The sequence below is a fragment of the Armigeres subalbatus genome, chromosome 3, assembly GCF_024139115.2.
Source record: "Armigeres subalbatus isolate Guangzhou_Male chromosome 3, GZ_Asu_2, whole genome shotgun sequence".
NCBI lineage: Eukaryota > Metazoa > Arthropoda > Insecta > Diptera > Culicidae > Armigeres > Armigeres subalbatus.
In genome coordinates, this window is record NC_085141.1 from 379,562,612 (window position 1) to 379,576,802 (window position 14,191).

The 14,191-nt window shown below is 40.1% G+C and overlaps 1 protein-coding gene across 1 annotated transcript in view; it reads left to right on the plus strand.

Moving 5' to 3' along the window:
- The first annotated feature begins 1,508 nt into the window (after positions 1-1,508).
- The window catches only part of LOC134226625 (neuronal growth regulator 1-like), a 636,981-nt gene continuing 624,298 nt past the window's right edge, over positions 1,509-14,191 (plus strand). Inside the window, exon 1 of the mRNA XM_062707512.1 lies at positions 1,509-2,780. Within this exon, the coding sequence (XP_062563496.1) occupies positions 2,699-2,780 (82 nt within the window). The 5' untranslated portion in view covers positions 1,509-2,698. The remainder of the gene's footprint in view (positions 2,781-14,191) is intronic.

A 14,191-nucleotide genomic window follows, 5' to 3' on the forward strand; every position in this document is an offset into this window, starting at 1 on the left:
TGGGCTGAGAATGTCACAATGACCGCCTTCGGATGTCCATCGAAGCTATTTCAAATGTTAACAATCTTACCATAATATAATTATTCAAGTGAATGATAGCATTCGGCCTCCTGGGAATCTGCCTTAACTTCAACGAACAATTCTATTATGGAATGAAAATACTTCCATTGTTGACTGGGTTTTCTGATACTCGCGAAACCAAGTGATTATTTTATGGCAGTTTTCGTTTCAAATGAGTATCTGCTATCGCAACGGCATCCTCTCCCTCGAATGAGTGTTTAATCGCTGACCCGTCCCCGCCTTCGATGGCATCAGCGAAAAGAACGTATAGTAGTTCCCTATGCAGAGGTTTCGCACAAATCGGGTTTCCTAGTATGTAAGTTGATTGAAAACCTAGGCGCAACGCCTCTGATAGTTCCACCAGGCCAACTCGTGGTTTGTATCCAGCAACAGCTGCAATATTCCCTAGCCTCTGTCCAATGGAAGCTCGGCTAGGCGGGCAACTCGATAGTTGGTTCCACAATTCAGAAGCGTCTGGGTAGTACTCTGGATAAATCTAGATCAAGGGCGTAACAACGATAGCGATTCATATCAGTGCCTGTGCCCACATCTCCCCAGCATATAATAGTATTTTTCTTCGAAATCCCTTCATCGCCTTGTTTAGTTTTCGTTTCAAGGACCCGTTCCATAGTTCAACGACTTTTCTTGGAGAGGAGGATGTGAAGCATAGGTCCTGTTCTCAGTAGCATAGCGTAGTACAAATGTCCTGTTCTAGTTAGTAGCATAGTGATTGTACAAATCGTGGGTGGCTATACAATGCTCAACTGAGCAATCTACTGTGTATTATCGCAAATTAGTACTAGGGATTAGTACCATTAGATTTTGTCCCAGTTAGTAAAGCATGAATCTTCCGGCTTTTATATGTATGGGTCCAGGTGTGGTAGTCGTCTTCCTGGCGTCGACGGAAAATGAATGCAAATTAAAATTTGCAATTCTTCCCTCATTGACAATTTTGAAGAATTTAATAAAACTACTCAAATATTTTGCTAATACTTTGAAAGCATTCCCCCCTCAGGAACTAGCAAATATACACTTTTCAGTTCGATCATTTGCATCGCACTACTTATTATCATTCAAAGCGCTGCATCTACATCCAAACAGTTGCTCAACGCAGTGCAACCCACCATCCACGAAAATTCCCCTCCAAACTCGAAATCGAGCAGTTTGTTCATCATATCGTCAAACTCGGCATTATCCTTTTCCCCCTCAAACGCCGAACACAAACCGAATCCTTGCAGTGACACGACACGAGGCCACAGTATATTTCGGTTCTCTTCTGATTCTCATTCTCACCAAAACAGGCCGCCGTTCTCGAACTCGAGCCCGCATCGCGCTCCCGTGGCCACCGTCGTCGTCGTCGTCGTTGACATCGCGTAGAATCCAACCCAGCTGACGACGGACGGAACGGTACCAGCGTCGAAGCATCGCCGGTCAGTCTATCGCGTGAAGGTTGAACGTTCAGATCGGCGGCGGATGTTCTCTCCCTGACTTTTCTTCCCACATCAGGAGCAGTGTGTGTTGTCTGGACGGATCTCTGTGCTGCTGCTGCTCGCTGACGTTGTGGTGCATTCGAGTTCGATTAGCAACGGCACGACGACGGACGTCCGTCCTTGTTCGATTGGATAGTTGCAGTGCGTGAGTGCATTTGTTGCGGGACGGAGCCGGTGCCTGTGTGGATGCAAATCGGTGCATCGTCATTCGATCGAAACACGTGTGCATTGTGCCGTAGTTCCTCGAATGTTCTTTTTTTTCGTGACGAGTACTGGTGTCAACTGATTGCATTGTTGTGCACTGTGCAACTGCTGCATGTTGAGCCTGGGTGCCATTGATTGATGACGATCGCCGTCCCACGTGGCACTGTTTGATGGGGGTTCAGTGAGCTTGTCCAGTTGCAGTTGGCGTCGTTACCCAAGAAGAAGGATAACACATACTTGATGGGTGTGATTGAAGTTTGTCGTTCGACGAAGTGAGTTGTTGATTTTTGCGCGGGCGATATCCTACTTGAATCTGATTGCTGGTTGGACTTTATGGAATGATGGGAGAATTTCCAGAAGAGAAGCATTGGGCAGTTCTGTTTCCGTTGAGGTAGTCGAAAGCAAGGCGAAATCGTCCGAGTAAATTCCTAGGAATCCGCTTCCGGAAAAAGTTAGTTAATCGTTGAAAGGAAAGCGAAGCCCGCATTCAGAAGGCCGTTCACGGAAGGAAGAAAGTGATCTAGAAGAGATTTTATTTTCTTTCGTTCCTTCATCTCTCTCGGCAGCAAGGTTCTTCGAGGAAAGCTCTTGTGTCTTCGCCACCCTCTTACGACAAGTGTGGTCGGGAACAAAGAAAAGTGTAACATCGACGGCTTTGACGCGGTAGTTTGAAGGGCCCCTGATTTAGGATAGCCACTTCTGGTGGGAGTGAGTTTCGGAAGTGCTACCGAGGTGGATGAGAAGAGGGTTTACGGCGCCAAGATTGCCGGTAGATTTGTGTAACCTGTCACTCGCAAACATACACACATCAATGCCCGGATTTTAAACTACGCCAGACCTAAATCGGCAAAAACGACGGTAAAAATTTTGATTGATTAGGGTACGGTTAGTGTTTCCATTGTGAGTGATTGTGTGGAGGATTTCAACACGACAACGTCGTCGAAATGTTGGATATAGTTAGCCGCCGTGGATCCTGTGGTAGTCAACGATGGGTGGCGTTGCTGATGTTGGTGCTGTTTGTTCAAGGTAAGGAGAGGGGAAGAAAAATGTGAAGAGGTATGAAAGCATAAAAAATCTATACAATCTGGTTGACATATCAATAAAAGCAGATATTTTCAGGTTGATTTTCTATAGAACGTATTGAAAATGAGTATTCTACGTCAGTTTATGATGTGTTTTTCACGACACAAATGATCACGTAAATCTTTTGAATAAATTTAAAATCAGAATTCGTTTCTAAAACAACTAGAATAATAATAAAATTAAACATCATTATTGTCTCAGCTTTTTTGATCTGCTATGATATGGGGTGTAAAAAATTATACTCTAGTTAGTTTTTAGATCGCGGATTTCCAAAATTCGATATACGATAATTTATAGAGTCAAGGCATAATGAGCTTACGGTGCGAAATAAACATCTCTCACTTCCATAGACGAAGTGATATTATTCCATTTGTTTTCATTTCTTGATTATACCTCAATAGATATACGTTTTGACCTCAATAGTGAGAACGTACTCAGTGTCTCCACATCCTATTCAAAATATTTAAAAGTTGATTGTAAAAAAATCTTGCTAAAATTTCAGCTGATGATTTCTATTGGATTTTTATCAGGAATGCGATCATGTACGATGCTTACCGTACATGATCGCATTCCTGATAAAAATCCAATAGAAATCATCAGCTGAAATTTTAGCAAGATTTTTTTACATTCAACTTTTAAATGTTTTCCAAAAATGATGCAAATTTTCAACACCTGCCTGCCTCATATTTAAACTTTTGTGCGGGAAACTGAATATGTGTCAATTTTGGCCAAAATGAGATTTTGATACACTCTGAATGCTCGTAAACAATTGGAATTTTGACAAAAAAAAACTAAACAAAAATTCGCTGTTGTACTATCAATTTTGTGTTTGCTTTAGAAATTACTTAACGCCCAACTCAGTGAGCGATCAAACTTTGATCAGACAAGACGCTTGTTAGCTCGGTTTCGATTTCGATCAAATTAGTTTATCCTTCTCAGGTCAAAATGTCGAGTGTAGTCGTGGTGAATAATACGCTGACCATCATGTTTCCAGGAGAGGCCGTTCAGCCAACAATAACAGACATGGTCAGCTTCACCAAATCCATGTAAGGTGGCCTATCGGCGATGGAAGCGGCATATAAAATTTCTGATGAGAAATCTGTTCTCATACACATCATGAAACTCGTTATTGCCAACAACGAACAATTACTGCTGAGTGCTGAAGTGCTGAACACCGCTTTGTGGTTCTGGACATCCTGAAGAATTTTGCCGAAAACAACTAGGGTGTTGGTACGAAGGATCTCAAGCTAGAACAATATTTCAAGAATATTGCAAGCACGCTGCTTGTACAATTCCTAATTATTTTTTCCGTTACAATACAGTCAATTTCCACCAGAACTTTGTTGAACACATCATTTTTACAAATGTCAATTTTTTTGCGATACGAATATTTGCAACGTGGGAAATTCCATATATCGGAATATCCTGAGTGTGTCTAAAATTATGATTTCATAAATAATAACATCTAGCGACTAAGTTCTAAACTAACCCATGCCTCATGTCAAAGCACACGCCTTCTTGAAAAGATGCATTTTAAAATGGGTATGATTTTCATATTTAAGAAAAATAAGCATGAAAAATCACTGTTTTTTTTTAAGGTTTACTGGTGGGACTATGAATGAAGTAGAAACCTTTGCACACTGTAACATAATTCCTTTCGAAGCAGTTTGCCAACCGTACACGAAACATGCCGTCCAAGAAGACGCTATAGACGTAAAACGCTAAAAACGTAATAGTTTAAAGTCATTTTTGTCATTTTCTTGTCAGAGTCAAATTATTTTGTCAGTTTTTATGCTATTTAGACGTCTATTGTCATTGTACGCGCTCAAAATCGACCGAAGCAGTTTTTCCGACTCACATGGAACATGTTGCCCAATGCTTCATCATAGAAACTAAGTCCGAAGTTTTTTTTATCAAATATAAGAAAGTGTCCAATACCAGATTTATAAAAATGGAAACTTAATAACTTTTGAAGCAGTTTTCCAGCCGTACAAGAATCATGTCGTCCATTAAGACACTGTTGAAGTGACTCAAAAGACATTATAATTTACAACTTTAATAGATATTCTATCCCATTATCTCATTCTTAGTCATATAGATTGATCTGAACAATGTCATTTTTGTCTTTATGGTCAGAAGGAATGAAGTATGCGTTCGTTGAATTACTTTGTTTGCCTAAGTTATTGGTTAATTGTAAGTTATGTCTTGTAAAAAGTGTTCGTACATTTAGTTTTTTTTTATTGTCGTTCCTTTGTCAAGGTAGCCTAAGACTATAATGAGTAACTGATTCGATACCAAACTAACTGTTATTGTCTATAATGTACTAATGATTAGTTATGAGTCAGCTATAGGATTCACTTTTCGGTGGCAAAGTAAAGCTTCATCACGTCTATTACCTAGCTATTAGTAAAAATTATCGAAAATGAAGCCTAAAAAGATTGTTCATATACCATAATGTATGGTATTTTTATTATGGCTCTTCGAATGAGACATAACAAAATAAGACTGGCACCACGTTCCTAGTTTTAAACAAACGTCTACTCAGTGAATCCAGCAGTCAATTCCGTACGAATGTCTTGATTTCCTTGTTTATCAATAAATGCCTAGCTAGCTAAATGTAAGCGTGGCTACGGCTCATCGTCACAGGGAACAAATCAGAAAAGTATTGCCGAAAAGAAGAGAATTCACATCATTATCACTGATGAAAAAGGCCTCTGCCTGACTGCACTACCATTCGAGGCTTCAAGACACGATGTTCGTTGGATCAAATGCACATGCGTTAAATTAGTAGCAGATATGTAACGCGGCATAAAACAAAAATAGTCAACATGTGATACCATCCCGACAGGATATGTCTTTGGTTGTCATCTCAGTGCTAATGGCGTAAGCCCACCCATCGCATCAAGATCACATATTCGAGGGGTGGGAAAACTAAGCATGAAAAATCACTGTTTTTGTACCCTTATTTACAAAAACCCCTCCCCGCGAGGTACCCAACCACCCATGATCAAGCTTAGGTGGCATCCTGAAAGATGATTATATTGTCTTTTGAAATAGCCCAAAAAATCTGAAATTAGCCGAACAATAAAAAAGTTATAACGATTTCAGTGTGGAGTAAATGTGACCCCAGAGCACAGACAATGTAAATTTTTTGATAAAAGTAAACTGTAGCACTTATTTTTAAGATTTTTTGAGTCAAAGAGGTACCGACTGTTTACTTCGATGAAATTTACTTCCAGTTGGCAGCAGCAGTGAGAAGTATGGACAACAACCTTCCGTGCATCTTGTTTACGGTACTCCGGCGTTATACCGGCGTTTCTATCTGTTTTGTTAAACCTGCTACTCTATGTTTTGAAATTTTCACCATGAGCTCAAGACAAAAGGTTAAACTAAAATTTACAAGAAACGGATTGTTTGATTTTATAAGCTTTGGATTTGGAGCAATCGATGGTTGTTATTATTAAAACAACGTGTGGTATAATTAGATAATTTGATAAAAAGTGCCATTTCCACTCAGGTCTGATTTAGAAATTCTAGAGCGAACTGCGATGTACTCACAGTGCTTATCTGCTTCGATGTTGCATTGGGGGTATACCGTCGTCTCAAGCATATTTGTCCCATGTATAGGCAATGTCCTTCCCCGGTAGGCACCAGAAGCACCCACTAAAAGATTAGTGAACTGTAATGGAGTACTGAAAAATTTGGGCAATATTTCATCGTGATAGTTTGCCTAAACAAAGAAAAATGGGCTCAGAATTAGCGAAAAAGGCTTTGTTCACCTTTGACTTATAAGCCGTGATCACGATTTATGCGAGATCTTCACGGTCGTTAGACATACAGCCATATCCAATTTTGCATTCTAGTTCTGTCGGCCAACTGAACTGCAAAACTTACATCGATGAATGTGTCGCCTCTTGATCCTCTGAGTTTTGGTGCACAACCATCGCTAAGCAGGACAACAATGGCCAGACGATTGCCAAGGCTTTAACGTTTCCCGCTATGACCATCGGTTCTAAGCCGATTAGCTTTGTCGCAATAGTACCTAAGACACTGTTATACTGTTCTATCGTCCACCTTTGTAAAGCACAACTTCAACAGAAATATACAAGACAAGCCTGTTCACCATCAGCGGAGTGTTAGTTGTCTGCGATATTGACACAGATCAAACACCTCCTCGATTCTGACGCTGCAATTTCGACTTCAGTGGTTTCATCCAGCCCTTTGTGCTGAATCATTTCTGTTGGGTATAGGACTTTTACCTAAATCTCATCAACCAGTACCTCCTCTGTTAACTTTTTCTAAGCAAAACTCTTCTGCACAGCATCCCGCTTAAAAACGAATCTCCTAGATCAGAGAGTTTATTATCACCTTCCATTGTCTTCATGTCTTCCGCATAGCCCTTACCGTCATCTCCAGAGATAATCGCTTTGCTTCTGTATCTTACTTTGCCTCTTCTGTTGATTGAACCACCTTTTCTCTTACGAAAACCATCTCGGCTGCCTGCTTCGTGGCTTTTTTCGCCCTTTTTAGGTTTCCTCCCTCAGGGCTTTTATTGGTCTCCCGGTTAACTTTGAGTCCCTAATTTATCATTGGGGCTTGATAATTTGATTTTATCGGGCAAACGACCTGTCCAATTGTTCTCAGTTTAGGAGTCGTGCCGTCAGCTTGTAACCTATAAAAAATTGAACTTGAACGTATAACCTATAAAAAATCACGAAAATAAGGGTAAGAAGGTAAGGTAAGGTGCCTCAACTTGACTTAGCGCTAACCCATCCTCTACAGTAAAGAGGCGAATCTTCTGTTTTACCGCCGTAGTGCTTTCCAGCAGGGATAAACCACTACGATAAGGTCGCCGAAGGTAAGCGCTGTATGTTTAAAAGCCCGGCTGTAGTTTGAACAGTTATTCAAGAAGGACACGGTCATGTCCATAATGTCTGTGATCACATCATTTTTTCATGCGCTTCAGCCTTATCTTTACTCTATTGATGACTGAACTTTACCGTCAACGGAAGTTTGCGTTGACATGCACCGCCTTATCACGAAAGGGTAGTTTCACACCTAACGAGGGCGGTTCGTAAACATCAAAATATCAGCTTCTCCGTCACTGAGTCTGACGATATGACCAGATTAATACTCCGCTGATACGAAATCTTTATGCCCTTAACAGCAGCAGGATAAGCGGCACTCTCTTTAAGGATAATGTGACCAGATCCTGCTGCATTTTTCAACTTCATTTTACAAATTTATTCCAATTTTTGCAGGCTTACAAATATTTTTATAATTTTTTTTTCGGCCAAAATCTATGCGAAATGCACTTTTCAAGTGTTCATTTTCAAGACAATGACGTAATCCAGGTAGGCGTCCCGCGTTTCGCAGGATGCTTACTGGTAACATTATTTAAGGAGAAACCTAGGGAGAAACAACTGTTGCTTTTAATAAAAGGTCTAGAAAAAAAAATGGATTTTTGAGGGATTGGAAAAAAAATGAAAGAATAAATTGATCGGTGCGCAGTTCACAAATTGCAGCGACGCGTCCCTGGTGGTGAGTAGACAAAAACATTTAACACTTAACAACCGCGATTTTTTTTCCATTTTTTTTAAACAAATAAGGCCGATACAAATATTAAATTTATTCTATGTCCGACAGCTCTTGAAAAGTACGAGGGGGGGGGAATACAAAAAATAACAAGGAAACGAAAAAAAAGTTCAAAATGCAAATAATCCATGGAAAATTTAAAATTTTAATACAAAAATTTTAGCAAAGAAATTTTGAGAATGCAAAGGACATAAATATTTGTAGCATATTTATCCAGTAATGAATTTAGCATTAATTTTATAAAATTAAAAAAAAAATGGAACTTATTTCATTAGAAGTTTTTGTTTTTCTTTTTGGAAAAGTGCTGTTGAATCTATAACACCATTTTTTAAAGCACTTTTAGAATTAGAGGCTTTTGTTTAAATCAAGTCTAAAACTCAAACTGGTTGAATCAATAAGGGCAATGGTCAGATGTACTTTTGAAATCACAGATGCGTTGTCTGAGCCTGGCTGTTTAAAAAATTTCTTGCATAGGTTTGGAATTGCAGTCTTCCCGGACTATATGGAATACATGTGAAGTCTGAAGCAGAATCGGTGAAGCACGTCATATCAGCCCATGTTCCTCAAATTATTGGAATGCCATGCTACTTGTTGGTGGCATAGATACAACCTCGGGTCAACCCGTAAAGAGGATGCAATGGACGCTAAACTCACCCATGCAAGAGTCGTAAGGAAGTCATTTCGGCTCATGCACGGCGGTTGCTGCTTGGGAGCTTCCAAACCCCGCATGATCTGCGATGTCTTCTCAGGTATCTAGTAGCAGATTTTCGTTTACCTTACTCCATGCAAAGGTACAAAACACTGAAAACAACCTAGATTTTTGAGACCTACAGTTCCACTTGTTTTATGAAAAATAAAACATTCTTCCAACAAGTTCTAAAATAAATCTCCATTGCTTTGTAAAAATAACTAATCAAAGTTACACAATGCATTGGCTATACGGGACCTAGATTGGTTTCCTTCTTAGTAGTCAGCACCCATTTACATGTGGCATTCATCAAGTGGAATCCAATTTTCACACACTCACTCTTGTGTTCTGAGCTTTAGGCCCAATTAGGGCTTCAATTTTTCCCGGGAATCAACTTCCCGGGAAATGGGAAATGAAATAATAATTTCCCGGTATTTCCCGGGATCCCGGGAAATAAAAAAGAACTCTCGAATATAATTCAAAATCGTAGTTTCCTGTCTTTAAAAAAATCGTAGTTTAAATTTTGTCGTAAAATATGGTTTTGAAAATATACATTCGACATCAGGGAGGCTTGCTATTTTGTCCTCAAATGATGAAAGAGTTGTTGAAAGCCTGAGAAAGATTTTGTTCAGTTCGAAAAGCGTTTACTCCTTCTACAAAACGTTCGCCATGTCATAAGTATCAGCATCTGCTCTGGATCAAGAGTAAGATCTGCAGTGTCCTGATGAGCTCCACTATGTGCTACTTCTCCATATTTCTTTAAAAAAAAACTTTTTCAAGTTGTATCCGCATTTTTTTTTCAATTTTTGGACAACGATGGCTTTGAGAGATTCTCTTTATTATCGCCAAAATATTCCTAACATGAACTATTCTTATACTCGACGACTTTTTTTTAGTGCATAGAATCTTCTGGTCAACTTTGAAGGATAAACCATTTTTATTCATGTACGTCCACTTGAATACGTTTTGTATTTAGAGCAGATAAAATATCTAGCGCTTGCTTGGTGATTTCGTCTTCGTTCTTATGTGGTGCGTGGCCGGCCTCCGTTCGTTCATACTGTGGAGTTGCTGTTGATATCGAATTTCGATGGCATAGTCGATGGGGCTCAGCATTCGGGATCCAGTTGTAAGGCCACCGGGTCCGAGCTGTAAAACGTAGACATCGGTTGATGAATACTTGCAAATCTATGTGATCTCTGCTAATAAGCGCAAAGTCTCACTGGTCTATAACATCACAGATTTCACGTACTCGAGGTTTGGGGCATTGCCTGGACCGATTGGATCTCCATGTTCTATGTTGATCTTGTGCCGAGATTATTCGATTGTTCTATGGTGGTGGGCTGGTAGAGTGGCCAATGATTTCCTTGATTACGAAGGGCAATTGCAACAGAGATATAATACATCCATCCTTGCCTCTAGACCTCCCTTGCTTCTAGGGACGTTCTGCAGTTTTTTGTGATTCAGATGATTGAAGGCTTGTCCATGGTCAATCAGAAACGAATAGAGGGACTCTTGAAATCTATTGACCTGCTCCAGGATGACGCAAAGCTTGGCAGTATTGTTCTGCTGTCATCGGAGACTTGTCAACCTTTCCCTATATCCGAATTAGAATAAGTCGTCAAAAGTTGAAGAATTTGTGCTAAGGTCGAGCAACGTTTCAGCTGATCATTTGGATCGGTGAGTGACTGACATGTCGCGTCTTTCCCTGGCATCCACGGATTTGTCCTTGTTCCAAATCTCAGGTTCCAATCAGGCGTCGTGAAATATCGAACAGTAGGCGGTGATCGCCGGTTGTTTCGACTTTCTTCCCATTGTCGGCCGGGGCGTCCAACCGCCTCTCCCGTCTGCAGCCAGCAACTTACTTTTTTAGAACCGAGAGATCGTTCGTTGAAGCACTTGAAACTCGGGTAGTGGATGTTCTGGAAGGGGGCGGCTGAAAATGCTTTATCGAAACCTACGAGAACAATATTGGTGAACTGCGCACTCAGCGAAAAGAATGGATTACAGAAATTATTATGATTACCGTCGGAAGATTGAGGAGCGTTGAAAAGCAAAGGCTGAGGAACGAGAAAAATCAGAGGAGTAAAGTAAGAATCCCACAACAATATGTATCTCTGTGAGTGGGACTCGGGCGCTGCTGCAGACAGGAAAGGCGGGCATGGGTCGACTTCCCTACCGATGAAGAAAGGATGGATGCTGCCACTGGATATTATTGCTTCAATTACTCACTGACTTGGACAGCTGAAAAGAAAAGAAAAGTGCAGGCAGTTTGAACAGCTTCTTAAAGTCCCAGTTTTCTTCAACAAGCAGCCATCCGAGGCATAAAATCTAAAGGGGCCCCAAGGTCGATCGGCTGTCGGCGGATGTATATAAATCTAAATGACATCCAGTATAGTAAAGAAAGACGTAAGTCCTACGTCAAAAATTGTCAGTAAAAAAAGATGAAAAATGCTTTAAGATACAAATATAGTTATAAGGGAAATCGCCAAATGTTGAACGGTTAAAATTCTTGCTTATTATTGAACACTCATAATAAATGCACGTGTGCTCAACAATAGGCGACAAAATTGACCTTTAAATATTTGGCAAAGGCCTATTAAGTTTTTAAAATTTTACGACTGGCGAGAGTCTAAAAGCTGAGATCTATACAAATTGTATTTGAGTATTTGGACATGTTTTTTGACGAGGTATTTTTATGGCAAAATTTGATGAAAATTAAGGAGACTTTCAGCCCTAGGCAATGTTCGGAATTGTGACATAGGGAGCGGGTCCATTTGGGCAGCACCGCCTATTCCCGTCTGCAACCTTAATAACTCGACCGCGTTCCAGCCAAATTTTTTTTGTCTTTATTAAGGAGACTTTCAGCCCTAGGCTGGCTCGTCTCCGTTAGAGCAGTTATTCTTTAGACTTGTATTGAGATCTAGTGTTCAAACACGTTAGTGGATGTTCTTTTGACTCTCCAGATAAATTACATACGCTTTAGTAAGAAATCCTGCCTTTCAAATGTCATTTTTAATTTTCGTTCTGCTGATTTCTGTGACCTTCTCATGCCTCAGCAAATGGAAACAAATATTTTCATACCATAGTTGCATATGATATCTACAAGATCACGATCATTATTTGAAATGTGATAAAAATGTACCATCGCCACATAATCATATAATGTGTTCGACAGATTATAATATTCTTGATCTAAACATTTCAAAGTACCTTAATTTTGATCTATTTTTATACAATCTCAAATTTTGAGCAAAACATTTCATCGGTCATTCATCCAAAGAGTTTTCTTTAGTTTTACATGAGAATTTGTTTTTATTTTGGCCACTTGCATTTTTTATCAAGCCTTCAAATGACTTCATGTGAGTGTGCACTTCTAAAGCTTTTGAACTCGCTACCCAAATCAATCACAAATTGCTTACAATGGAAAGATCCATTAATTACGTAATGCAAAAAATTGGTCATTTTTAAACTCCTTCCCCTATGTCACACTTTTTGTATTCCCCCTTTAAGATCGATATGATGTATGGATGTTCCTTTAATGCTTTGTTGGGAGGTGAATTGAAGTGTTTTATTAGCTATTCTGATGCAAATATCATAGATTTTAGATTTGGTTTTACTCTTTGGGCGATTCTACATAATAGACTCTGTCTTCTACAAAAGTGTCGATTTTAGAAGTATCCGTCAATTGGAGGTGTCCATCGCTGAGGACCTTCCTCTATTGATTGTACAATGTACGTACATGCATCCCAAAACAGCTGTAGTATAAAAATATTTCCATAAACAGTGAAGAAAGCTGTCATATTCGTGTCGATTCTCAAAACTGTTAAAAAATAATGCTTGTAGGTATGCATTGCCATTTTATGATCTGTGAAAGGCAATCAGTCCCATAGACACACTCGTATGACAACTTTATGATCCAATAATATGATTGTTGTTTATGAGCATTGTAAAATAAATGGATTCCCGATGCTTTCCATCCCAATTAGAGTTCTACTCATGATCTCAGCTATCATCAGAAAATTGATATAATTTCAATGGAACAGCTGAACTATTAAAGTTGATCGATTAGCACTGTAGTTGGTTGTAATAAATCATTTTCAAAAAATTTACAAATCCGAAGTTTGTTAAAATTATTACTTGGACAGCTTTATTCAATGAAGCCACACACCATTAAATTCTTGAAATTTATTCTTCTAACGATTCACCCCTCTACGAAACGTGAATTTGAATGAATTACCCTAATCTCTCCGCCTAATTCTCCTTCCTCATAAAACAAAGCAAAAAAGGCAAACCCGTCATTTCTAACCCAGGGGCGCTTTCGTGCAAAGTGTCATCCGGCTCATCACGAAAGGGATAATACGACAAGTCGTTCAACACAAGTCTACCGTGTAGCGATATCCAGTCGACGGCGGGCGTCGTCACGATCGACAAGGGGCCAGGCAACTCAGCGAAGCACCGATACCGCTGCTGCTGTGAGCGTGTGATTAAAACTGTTTCCAAGGAAAACTTTAGAGCGAACTCTTTTCAACACGCAAGCGAGCGAACATGGTTGAAGAAGCCCTTGTGTGCGTCGTGCGGAGCAAAGATATCCTTTCTGCTCTAATGATGATTATGATGGCCCATATAGAATCGCATGCGGGCGACGACGACGTTGCACAGTGACGCTTATCAGTGGAAACGTGGAACAAAGAATCGAAGATGTGTTAAAATTTTGAGCCCCCAATCTAATTTTGGTACAATCCAGCTATCCTACAATCAAGCAGCCACTGTGCGCCGACATTGTGGAAGTGTCCCACGTACCAGCCATATCACTTCTCCACGGTGACTCCGCGGGGGAGACTCGACGACGGTTCTGACGGAGCGTGTTTTCAAATCACTGTTTTTTTTCCTTCCCAACTCCGGTAATGGTCGTCCTGCTGCTGTTGCTGGTGTACTACTAGGAAGGTTAGTTGCGCTTCGTGTTTCGTTTTATGCCGTACCATTGCCAACACTCCCCGTCCCACCATTAGGTCGCTTCTTCGTCGCCATCGTCATCATTTGCCAGGAAAGCACAGTTTTGCAGTTTTTATGG